The 13,047-nt window shown below is 37.2% G+C and overlaps 2 protein-coding genes across 2 annotated transcripts in view; both read left to right on the top strand.

The window, feature by feature from the left end:
• The window catches only part of LOC135938810 (uncharacterized), a 28,746-nt gene extending 19,235 nt beyond the window's left edge, over window positions 1-9,511 (top strand). Inside the window, exon 7 of the mRNA XM_065482747.1 lies at window positions 8,997-9,511. Within this exon, the coding sequence (XP_065338819.1) occupies window positions 8,997-9,012 (16 nt within the window). The 3' untranslated portion in view covers window positions 9,013-9,511. The remainder of the gene's footprint in view (window positions 1-8,996) is intronic.
• Window positions 1-13,047, top strand: part of RpL18 (ribosomal protein L18) — a 112,745-nt gene that overhangs the window by 59,853 nt on the left and 39,845 nt on the right. The gene's annotated exons all lie outside the window — the stretch shown is intronic.

The following is a 13,047-nucleotide window of genomic DNA, read 5'->3' as shown; positions in this document are numbered from 1 at the left end:
TAACGCAATAAACAATGCGTTTTTCAGGATTTGACAAAAAGCGGGCCAGAGAATAACCAATGTTATTTTGCTGAAATTTCTGGATCTAAACCGCCAATTTTCTCGCAGCAATTTTTTGAATAATTAAATGACGCGCGGTAACATGATTGAAACGAATTTAATTCCAATTAAGGAACAATATAGCGCCAGGAGAGACGTTTTTACGTCAAATCTGTGCTTTAAAATTGATAATTTATTAAAAACCGCTAAAGCTTTCAACTTTCTCTACTTTTTCCGATAATTTTGGTTTAATTTCTAATTGAAATTTTAATTCTTAATTTCTTAGACAAAAAATTTAACTTGAGAACTTTTAAAAAAAATGTTTTTTCCTCAAGCTTTAAAATTTTCCTTTTGTTGTTTTTTTTTTATTTTTGGAAAAAAGTTGCAAATATTTTTACTGTTTAACAAATTTGCACTTTTCATATCCGCTTTTCAGAAAAACCTGATGGAAAAAAAAATTCCAAACCTAATTTTCAATAAAATAAAAATAAAAAAATTAAAAAAAAATCCCACGTTTGTTTCGTTTCATTAAATATTTGCAAAAAAATTAAAATAATACGATGCTTATGTAACAAATGCTATTTTAATGTGTAATTGATTACAATAGGTTATTAATTAAACCATTTTACGAGAAAACTCCACCTCTAAACTAGCTTTTATGCTCCAATAATTGAATTTGAACCAAACTAGCGTCTTCAATCTATCCGAAAAGTTGACGTTAATCGAACTATAGCCGGTGACAATGGGACGCACACTCGCACAGAGCCGTTTTCCAACCAGCCTGCTGTCAAACTGCGAAAATGTCGTTTTTCGGAGGAGACATACAAGTCGGCGGCCGGTTGCTCTCTTAATGGGCATCAATCGTGTTTTCGGTCATCGATCGACGCGTAACGAACTTTATCCAGCGCGGCACGAATAATTCCTTTCTCTCCTTTTTTTTATTTTATTCTCTAGTACCAAAAATTGAATGCGGCTAATGAATAGCGCGAGCGATTTTTTTTCCAGGCAGCTCCAGGCGGGGCCGTTAGATACGCACATGCACGCACTCTCCGCGTGTTTACTGCGATCAATTTTTTCCCAGGGTGTCCAGTCAGTCGGTGTTTGTGTGTGTGTGTGATTCCAGTTCCAGAGAGCCTCTTTTATTCTCGCGCGTCATTTATAATCCGCGAGCGCAAAAGTGGTCCTTCCAGTCGGCCGCGATGACACTGCCGCGCTCGCTGCCTGGATGTGCACGCGGGGATGCTGCGCGCCGCGGCTGGAGCTGCCTGGAGATGCCGAGCAAGCACAATGGGCTCTCTCGGACCGGCTCTCGGGCCGTGGACAGCGTCTGCCGCTCTGCCCCGGACCGCATTCCTCGCGGCCCGCCGGCGCAGACGCACGCTTTTTGCACTGATTCTTCGCTAATCGCGAATTTTGTCTCTATACACACACACACACACACACGCTTGACGCACTCGCCACTAATCACGTGCAAAATCACGCCTCTCCCTCTAATATGACGAGCACAGCTTTTCTTGAGAAGGGAAATTTGCATGTTTTTCATAATTAAATTTTAACAACGCTCTTAATTAAAGCACTTCAAAGGGGTGGCAGTTCTCTGATAAAAGACTAATAAACTGCCATGGCAGAGCCGGGTTTTTTTTATCCAGTTTTATGCCTCGGTCTACTATAGCGGAAATATTGATTGTACAATATTGCTCCTTTTAAAAAGAAACAATTCAGCGGCGTTTATTAAAAAATATTAACGCGTTCAGGGCAACAACCTGTCTGGTTTTTTTAAGGGATCTCATGAACACATAGAGTAACTAGAAACACTAAAAAATCGCAGATTTGACATTTTGGAACAAAATATAAAAAATTAATAGTAAAAACGAACTCATTTATTTTAAATTTAATTATTTTTACACACTTTTTAGTTGATAAATTCAGCGCTGACCAAAAATTAAAAAAAAATCCAATAAAATGACCAGACCCTTCCTAAAAATAACAAATTTTAAGATGTTAAAAAAGATTCTTTAAAATCTTTAATCGAAATATTGTACGGCCACTATTGGAAAAACCTCTTTTTCGTCTAGAATTTTTTTCCTAGTTAATTTAAAATATTTGTTTGAAAATACAGTCAGCCAAGATAATTTTTCCCAGAATCAGTCAGCTGAAATTTAAAATTGTTTAAATTACCCAGAGGGTTTTCGCGTATTTTATTTTTTTAATTAAGCGTTTTTGTTATAGATAGAACCGGTTTTTTTTAGATTGGTGTCCTTTTTGAGAAAGCAGGTGACACTAAAGGTTCCCAAAAACTCGTATTTTTTCGTAAAAAACTGCGAGCCAAAATTAGTTGTTTTTCCAAAACACGTGCATTCACAAATACCTATTGTCAGATGGCCAAAATATTAATTTTTGTCTTGTTTTGGCGTAAAATAATTGCCTTTTTGGGGGTCTATTTCGGTAATGCGGAAAAATCAGAATTTAAATAAAAAACAAGTCGATAATTTTCCCGCATTGCAAATATGATGATGCCTATTTTTATTTCAACTATTGATGTTTTCTATTTTAAATCCCTTACTCCTCCTCCTCGTCTATCATAAATAGCCAGGTCTCGTCAATATTGCAATGCGCAAAAATGCACCACTGGTTTTTTTGCGCATAAAAAAACAGCTGGAAAAAACCACCAGTTTTGGATATTTCCGAATATAACTCCGAAAAGGTCACATTTCGCGCCTAAAAAGTTAGCAATTTAGGAAAATTACGATGAAGTGTTAAAATTTTCGGTCTCTTGGAGAAACCAAAGGCTGTTTTACTGATTTTGTAAAAATCCCTATTTTTTGGTCATCCATCATGGGAATTGACCTTCAGTTAATATGCACGTGTTTCAAGAAAATGCACAAAATTGCAGAAAACCCCGCAAAAATAAGTTTTTTTTAAATGCGGGTTTTTAAAAACACTGTAAATAGCTGGAATTATTTGCTTTGTTCGTAACTGTAAAAAATAGGAAATGATTTTTTTCATTTTTTTATTACCTCCCACGGAAAGAAAATGTTTAAAAACCTTTACCTTGTTTACTCCTAAAAATTAAACTTGAAGACCGAGAGGGACGCCGTGTGTGTCACATTGTGCGAGCAATGTCGTCTCATTCTCAAGAAGCAAGGCAGCAAATACACGCTTTGAAAGGGATGTGATGTAATAGCCTCTCTCCCAAAGCCGAACTCGCATCGATGATGATTTTGCGTATTTCTCAGAGGAAAAAATTGTTGCAACGCAATAAGAAAGACGACACTGCTCGGCGCGATTCAAAAGAAGCGAGCAATTTTTTCGCTTTTTTGTGATGCAGGCAAGGCAAAACAAGTTCTGCTCGAGATTAATTTGCCTTTTTTTCTCTGCAAATTTTCCACGCACGTTCGTCTCACGATTCGCTGTTTGATGCGTGCGCGCGGCGTTCGTTAATTTTTACTCTCTTTTCCGTGGTGGGTCGCACTGCTCTTTCTCCAGCAGCAGGTTCACACAATGCACGCCGCGATGAAATTAGAAAAAAAAACGGCGAATTTTATTTGCATAATGGCTCCAGCGGCATCCTCCAGCAGAATTAAAAGAGTAGTGAGTGTCCGTCCGTGCGTCCACTCTCTCCTCCTTTCCATTCCAGTTCTGGTGGCCGCTGGAGAAAAAGGAGCAAATAATCTGCCACGATGGGATGAATCGAGTGAGTGCAAAAAGACGAAATTTCGAGGCCGTTAAAAAATCGGCGAGCGCCCGGTTTCCGGTCCAAATTATTTTTGCTCTCGTCAACGCGATTTGAAACCTGTTTAATCGGGCCATTTCGCGCAATGATGATCACGCTTTTTAACCGACGCATTTTATTTTTCAACCGTGTGATCGCACGTTAAATTGTTTTATTGCACGCGGCCGCTGCAGAAGTGCGTCTCAAGCACTTTCAGCGACCTGAGATTCTTTATTTTTCAGAAAATGAAGTAAAAAGCGCTGCTTTTGTTGAGGCCTGCAAAAAACCACAAAGTTAAAAAGAAATGCTCAACACCTGTCTAAATTTTTACATTTATTTGGTAGTTTCTTCCAGGTATTTTTTCTTTTGATTTGTCAGTAATCCGCCAACAGCTTTTTTTGGGGAGCTTTAGAGAGATTATCAAGATTAGAACCGGATTTTCGGCATAATTAGAGATGAGGAGAGTATTTCTGTGAGAAAACCTTCAAATTTAACATTTTTAGCTAAATTAATATTTAGTTTTAATTTTCGTGCAATTTTGTTTGTAACAAAATACGCTTTTATTCTGCCGTTATTAAATTTTTATAACTTAATCAAGTTAATGCAGATATTGCAAGTTAAACATTTTTAATTATCACTGAATTCCAACATGCTTGAGAGGAATTTTCACTTGTTCGGAAATTTTGAAAACCTTCACCTGAGGTAGTTTTACAGCCACCAGCGATAATAATTGTTCTTTGTTTTTGCTCAAAATCAGTTCGGCGATGAGAGATTATTTTTTAAAAAAAGGAGTACAGAAATTGAATTGGAAAACGTTTTAAAAAATGGGAAAGAGCTAAAAATCAAGTGGTGAGCACTGTCTCTCGATTGAAACCAGACGCGAAATTCCGTGATGAGGGAAATCGAAATCAAGAGAAAAAATAATTAACAAAACGTTTAAAATTCGTTAACTGTAACTCGGTCCTGTATTAATTTTGTACTGTTCTAAATTCCTTAAACAATGAACTCAATGAACCACCACTTGCCAAAACCAACAATATACAAAGTTTTAAATTCTTGGCATGTATAACTCTACCTTTAAATTGTAACAAGCCGTTTTTGCTACCTCTGTTTGTCCGTGTTGTTTTATTTTGTGTCTGATGGCAAGAGCAAAGAAGTGGGAAAATAAGACGAACCAGGTGAAAAGTAAACATGATGTTTTTAATTAAAAGGCCGCAAAAAGCGGGCGCGCAACAGTGTATTTTGCTCACATCGCTGTCGGAGTGTGTTTTTCCTGTGTGTCTGGAGCGAAAAGCAGATCGCGAGGTTCGGTTTTGAGCAAATTTCGGTATTGATCGCTGCGGGCCGAGTTCAATTGTGCGTCGTCTAGCAAATAAAATGCGAAACGAGCGGGTACGCTGCGAGTGAGAGAGAGATGAGAGAGCGCGGAGGCTGGGCGTGCGCCAGCCACTTTTCCTCGTCTTCGCCGCGCGTCTTGGTGTTAACTTTTGCGCTGCCTCCCGCACAACGAGAAAATATAGAATATGTATGCAAAAGCCAAAGAGTGTGGTGGTCATGGACTGACTGGTGTATGCTGCTTGGCCTTGGGGCCGCGCGCGCGGGCAAAAAACTCGGAAAAAACGCCAGATTTCCGGGTCTCCTTTCACGTTGCAGGCCTTGGAGCCGGCACCGCCGTGCTTGTGCGCACCAAAACATTGCGCTTTCATTGTCCCGAATTAGACTCCAACTTTGTTTGTCTTTGCGGTGCGCCTGCTTTCTCGCGTGCTTATGCAATCCGCGGCGCGCGCGACCGCCGCTTTGCATACCCTGCAGGCGCTCTTTCTCTCCTTTCCGCGCGCGTGTTGTGCGTGCCCGCCCGCCACACCAGACCAGATTTCCACCCAGCTCGCGCCGCCGGATCGAATTTTCCGCAAACGAACGCGTTCGCCATTAATCATACGAGTATGAAGATGGCAAAGAAACATTTCCGCCATCGATTGAAGCAAATGACCCAGAAACTTGTTCCCTCAACGTGTGAATCATAAAACATTAATTAGAAGCTGGAGGGCATTAAATGGGAGTTTTTTTTTAAAGAAAATATCCAACGGGATCTAATTTCTTGGAAAATTTATAAAAATACGAAAGAAAGAAGAAAACTAACTACGAGGATGAAAAGCAATTTTACATCAAAATACTTTTTCTCGGGTAAATATTTTTTTAGGTTTTCGAGCTGTTTATGAAACAAAAGAATATTATCATAAGCTCCTCTTTATAATATAAAATTTTTCAAGAGAGGGGTGTTCCCCTTTTTTATCTGTAATAATTTATTGAATTTTTTAATTTAGCTCAAAGAATGATCGCAATAACTGGTATGCGGAAAAATATTTTATTTTCAATATTGAAGCCATGCCTTTCTGATTAAAATTCGACACAGCTTAAAATTAGCTATATTTGTTGAAATTTTTAATTTAAAATTTAATATCAGTCAAGGTCAAAATTGATATTTTTCCAAAACTCATTGAAAATAATAACTATTTTTCTCATTGTCACTGATTTGGAGCCTCCCGGAAAAGTTAATTTTACAGATTTGAGCCAACAAACAATTATTTTAGTTTCGTATTTATTATTCTTTATTTTATTTTTTGCTGGGCGCAGTACGTAGTTAGTACATACGTCAGCGCATAAACTCATATATGCAAACTTCTCTCTTCTTTCTTTCTTTCTCTCTCTGGGTCTCTCTGCTTCGGCTAAGCGAATCTATCGTGCGCGCGTGTTGTAAGCTGCCTTGGGTTTATTTTAAGCTTTTGGGAGGGGTTGCAAGTTGATAAACCGCTTGATCAACTGAAACCACTTTTTTCTCTCTTCATGAGCGCGCAAAACTTGCAACTTTTAATTACGCTCCGACGCAACATTAACAACACCCTGCGATACAAACTGCGGATTTTTTATTTTATAAAATCGGCTCGCTTTATTTCTGTAATCTAGGACTTTTTATATATTGTGCGTTTAATTAAAATTTCAGTTTTCTGAGAAATCGCTGGTATTATTAATAATATTTTATCAACATCAGAAAATATACAAAAATGAGGTTAACCGGTACCATTCTGAGTTCTAAAAAAAATATTTTAAAAAGGTGTTCATGAAAATTAAATTTTTTAAAGCCTATTTCTGTAAAGGATTTATAAAAACCGGGGAATAATCTGATTTAATTTAATAAACAACCCAAAAATTTCAACACCAGTGTTTACTGATTATTACAAAAATTCCTTTGTGTGTAAAATTATAAAGCTTCTCATTAAAACGAATTGTCAACAAAAAAATCCTGCGTTAGTTTGTAAATCATCCAATTTGTTGTTTTGCAAATTGTTTTAAAGTGAAATGCTCTCGTGTTTATTATAAAGCTAAAAATTGAATAAAAAGCATCAAGTGCGGAGAGAGTGGTAGATGGCTGTTGTGCGGCGCGCTGAATAAGTGATACGCTCTCTGTGTTTTGTTCTCGCGCGCGCGGTGCACATCATCAATATTAAATTAAACGCGCGCCGCGAGTAGTCGTCCAGCCACTAGCAGCAGCTAGCAAGCGAATACATAGGAATGAGCAGACGTTTTCATTCAGCACGTAGTTTCATTGCGCGCGCTCGACTCGCGAAGATTATTTCCAACTGATGTCATCGGCCAGTCGAGAGAGAGAGAGAGAGAGAGAGAGAGAGAGAGGAGCCAGAGAGACAGAGACAGAGAGAGAGTGAAAAATAAAAGGCAGACGACGCATCAGCACTCGCTGTTTGCCGCCGAGTGGGTGTTGTCAAGGCTTGCTTGCACTTTTAATCCGACTTACTCGTGCGTCCTCGCTGACAGGAATACGTAATAGTGACCACCGACCGTCATGTAATTGAAGGAACTGCTTAAATTTTGTTTAAAATAAATCGAAAATTAAAAATCTAGGTGCTAAACTTGTAAAATAAAGGATAGAAAAATTAAATCTGTTAAGACTTATTTTTTTCAATTTTTCTTTTGGTAAAAAACGTTTTCTCTTTTGTTGGTGCATGTACTTTTGTAGAGCAGAGGGCTTTAATCATTAATTTTTTTTTTAACAAAAATCGGAATTTTGAAATTACAAATCAGCTTCGTGTATTTTGGCATTTTCTTAAAAACTATTGTAAGGTTTGAAATGATTATGGTCGACACCCTGTTGGCATATTACGGATCCTACGACTAGGACGAAATTTTATAGGTTATTGGCCAACTAAGCCTCTGTTGCACCCTAAAATATTGGTTCCAATAGTTTGAAATTTTTAAAATACTATTTTTTCAAAATACTGTAACTTTCGTACAAGCCGGGGAAAATCCAAAATATTCAGTGTAAAAATATTCTACTTTTGATACTCAACAACTTGTCCCTGGTGAACAACTTTGTAGGCCAAAAGTAAAGATCAAAATGTCAGGTTGATTTTTTTAACAATTTTTGCCATGCACATGAAATTTTGAAAATCCTTTAAAACCAAAATCGGGCAAATTTTTTAAATTAAAAAAATATATTTATTCAAATGGAACGCTGAAAAATATTTTTCGCCCCTGAAAATCAAATTTTTAATCAAATTTTTAGCGGCTTTGATTTAAATTGTATTGAAATTAATTATTAAATATATAACTTTTAAGATCATTGACGGGGTCTGGAACCCACCCTCATCCCATGGGGGCGCGATTTTCAAGTTAATTTAACTCTGTTCAGAACTGACAATGAGTGAGCGTTCTTTGCGTCATATTTCAAATATTTTTCACCACGAGAAACTCGATTCTGGACTTAATTTCATCACATCGATGTTTTTATTTAATTTGGCTAAAAACCAAATTCATTAAAAATTATAAATACAATTTAATCAAAACTAAAAAACATAAACCGGGGCCAATCATTGTAAAAAAATACTTCACAATTTAATTAACGGTCTCCTATGCTATCTAAAAAAGGAGGGAATTATTAACTTTTATATTCTAATAGATTCTACTGATACGGGGCGTCATTTAAAAAGAAAAATCTAAATTAGACAACTATAATACAACCTTTTATTAAAGTAAATGATGGTATATTTTAGCATCACCATTTCCATTAAAATAATTTCGCAATGCTGTTGATGCTCTGCTTCCAGAGTGGAAAAATACCCACTCATCATTTCACTCTGTGATTGCTTCTCTGATCTGATAGTCGGTCCGTAATCCCCTCATTGACTGACGGTTAGCGACTGATCTGCTCATGTTTGTGTGTAATTTTCAGGAGCGGCGACGAGTGAGTATTGATCTTCTGGTGTGGCGAGAGTAGCGAGCGCAAGAGAGCCGCCGAGAGCAGCTCAAGTTTGTTGTCAAAGGTGGCCGGCCGCGTGTGTGCTGGTGCATTGGAAAACGAAGCAGCCTTGCACGACGCCCGAAAATCACACCGCACGCGATTGATGCAGATGATTGCATTGGCACAGCCGCCGCCGGCGGCCGTGCTGAGAGCGAGCGGCAGGTGCGGGCGGGCGGGCGGCCACGCTCGGCCGCCCCCGCGGCCGACAGCCTTGCCCTCGACTTGCCACCGCGCACATGCGGCAAAAAATTCGGCTCAATTCCGTTTTTCCGCCTTCGACACCTTGTCAAAGAACGCTCTCGCATCAAAAGTGCACTCGAATGGAAGAAACAATGCTGATTGAATAAATCGACTGTAACTCTTTATTTTATTTATTTTTATGATGAGGATGTGGTGAACTCTTAAAATTAGAAGCTGCCTTGCTGGAAAACAATAAAAAATTGAAAAGAAAAATGAAAGAGAGCTTTTATTATTATCAATTATTTAGAGCGCTAAATTAACTTTCTATTGATTTAGGTAAAAAAATGCCTGGACTTTTCCTGGTGAGTTTCCCTTTCACAGAGAAGAAGAGATAATCTCAGTTGTAGTAACGTAAAAATGGTTGCCCAGAAAGCAAAATTTTCTGAAAAAAATGCTCAATTTATACAGTAAAAATATTTTAAACAATGTCTCGAAAATCCTTCTAAAACCGTCTAACTTCCTTGAATTTGCTGGTCTTAAAATAGTTGACTATTGCCACAAAAAACCGTCTTAAGTTCACAGCCCTAGTTGCCAAAAAACTATTTTAATTTTTTTCTTAAAAACGTGATATTTCAAGCCTCTTGGGATGATCTCACACAGTCAAATACTTTTTCTGTTCTCGTAACACCCCCAGAAATTCGTTTTTTGATTTATTTTGCCTCAAAATAATCGTGACTAAAGACTAGAAATTTGATACAAATAAACTTTTTAATGGATATTTAATTTTTAGCCATGAAGATCAAATTTCTACCCCTAAAAATGTGTGTTTTAACCTAATAGTATGATTTCTGTATTGCATAACTAATTTCCTAGATAAATATTATTCAGTCAAAGGTTTGCAAATATATTTCTATGAGTCAAGAAACAAGATTTTATCGTTTTTAAAATTATTTACGGTAGGAAATCGAAAATTTGCAGAAGTCACCCTCAATTTTATTTAGAATTTTTGTTTAATTTGGGAATTTCAGTCTATCATAGCTATAAAGATGTTAATTGACAACATATATATCTTACAAATCATTAAGTTCAATCCAACAAATTAATTCACCAGTTGCATAAACCCTAAGTGTTCGAAGCCGCCAACAGATGGCGCCACCGTAGACTTTCGATTTTAAGGCACTTCCGCTGCGATTTCAGACTCAATCTAGCTACTTTGCATTCTTCAATTAATTTTATAATTTTTGACGTGCTGAAAACCAAAATCGGTTCAGCCAATCGCCGTAGAATCGTGAAAAACTATTTTTTGAAATAAAAAAAATCTTTTCCAACGTTTCTACGGCGAATGGCTGAACCGATTTTGGTTTTCAGCACGTCAAAAAAAAGCAAATTAATTAAAAAAAGCAAAATAGCTAGATTGAGTCTGAAATCGCAGCGGAAATGCCTTAAAACCGCTTAAAACAAAATTTTTAAGAAAGTCTGTGGTTGCGTCATCTGTTGGCTGCTTCAATAACTAAGGGTTTATGCAACTGGTCAATTAAATTCTAATTTTATTCCATTGCGGCTTAATATGCGCAGATAAACATGTTCCATAATCTATATTTTCCTCAAGCAAAAAATCTTGATCGTTAAAATAAAAATTAATCTGACCCCTACGATAATTTTTGTTACCAAAAGAGCTAAAAAAACTAGAAGTATTTATTTTTAATTAGTTTCCTTACTTCAATGCAAAAAAAATCAAATTTTTCAAAAAATCACACGGTAAATGTCCTATTTTAATTTCTGAGAAATTTATATTTTTTTGCATTTTACTAGTCTGGGCACACTTTGGTTTTTGTTCTCCTGGACATAATGTTATAATTAGCTAACTTGTTTGCCTGATGACTTTGACTGTGATACACTAATGTATTTATGGCAAATACCTAACAAACAAAAACAAATTGCAGCTGAAGAATCGTTTTAAAAATAAACTTTTTGGTATTTTTTATTGGCATTTGCTATTTTGTCCGAGTTCTGAATTAATGGAGGCATTCGTGTTTTTTATGAAATGCCAAAATATCCGTTTAAAATTTTCAGTCTTTTTCTATCAAATTTTAAAAGCCCGTGTTCATTTTATAAGTGATTTTTCGTGGTTTGAAGTAAGATTAATAATTACAATCACAATTATTACAATAATTATGACAATGAAAATATCACATTCGAATATAAATAATTATGAGAGCTTACCCCGTAGTGCGGGTCTGAAAAGAAATAGTTTTTATATAATTTTCTCGCAAGAAATCTCATCCTAGCCGGAGCAGAGAGGACATCATTTGTTTCGACTGCTGTCATGCGAGGATGAAGATACAGCGGGGATGAGGGTGCAGCAAAGGTGCGTTTCACCTTTGCACTGCCACCTGGCGATACAGGTTAAAATGCGAACTAGTTGATAGGACAGTAGTAGAAGGCGCCACACTCTTATTATAATTGAAATCTAACATTTCTTCTCGCTACATCCTTCAGTTTTATCAATTTACGAGGCACAAGTGTCAAGTCGAACAAATTGGCTGCAAAATTGCGAGTTTGCACAAATGTAGCTGTGATTGATTGATCGAGATTGAGTGCACGTGTTTCATCAGGGGGCAGTTTCAGTGGGCGCAGGGCGAATTATCGCAGCTTTTATCCGATTGGTTGGGCCGCTGAATTCGCAGTTTGTGTCGGTTTTCCTTGGCTCTGGCTGGAAAAATGGCCCAAGATATTTTTCACCGCCATATTTCACTGGCTGTTATTTTTTCTCACACACACACACATAGACCGAGAGAGAGAAGAGAAGAGCGAGCGTGGCTGGAGCTTTCATCTCACTCGCCATTTATCTCTCGCCGCTATTTTCCATCCTAAAAAAGCACGCTGGTTGTTCAGCTGAACCAATATTTTTCTTCGTTCAGCCCAAAGACCTAACAAAAACAACCCCGGCTCAATTCACCCTGCGAGCGAGATGGAAAATTGAAAATGCGCGTCGGCCGAGCGCGGTCTGCCGACGCGGACGCGGTCGCCGACGAGAACAAATAAATAAAAATGCAAATTGCGCCGGGACGGGAGTGCGCGAGTCAGTCAGTCAGGAGATAAATCTAGCTGCGCTTGGACCGAGCAAAAAATGCGTTTTATCTGGCGGCTGCCAAGGTCGGCAGTGCTGAGCACCGAGTTTCCTTGGGCGCCAATCCTCCTCGCCACGCTCGATGTGAAAAGAAGTACACAGACGGGCCGGCCGCTCGACCCACTCCGGCCGTCAATACACACACACACTCACACTCACTCGCCGCCAGCCGCCGTCTATACGCTCCTCTCGCAAAACGTATTATTCATCTCGCAAATAAAAGCGTCTATTAATTTGATCCCTCCCTAATGACGCATTTCGAATCGATTTTTATTAGATGTTTTTTTGTTAGAATTTATTTATAATGAAATTTATTCTCTGCGTTTTGTTTTTTACAAATCCAGATTTATTTTAAAAATTTATGAAAATTATTTTGGAATTCTTAAATTTTTATTTTCAGTCAAAAATGTTTAAAATATTTAATTTAACCAATGCCTAGGTAGTTTTTACTTGCAACGAATTGAAAATTTATTTACGAAACACTTTTTTTTAAAATTAAAATTTTAATACTCAAATCAAAAACTAAAATTACTTTATTTAGATATTCTTATACAGCAAGACTTATTAATTTGTATCTTATAAATAATCTATTTGTTAACTTTTTCCCTCTTCTCTTTAGAATAAAAATTGTAAATGTTTAATAATGTTCGATATTTCTTAAATTTTAAAACA

Source organism: Cloeon dipterum, chromosome 3 (genome assembly GCF_949628265.1).
Source record: "Cloeon dipterum chromosome 3, ieCloDipt1.1, whole genome shotgun sequence".
Taxonomy (NCBI): domain Eukaryota; kingdom Metazoa; phylum Arthropoda; class Insecta; order Ephemeroptera; family Baetidae; genus Cloeon; species Cloeon dipterum.
The sequence above is the reverse complement of the archived record's forward strand: the minus strand, read 5'-3'. Positions and strand labels throughout refer to the sequence as shown.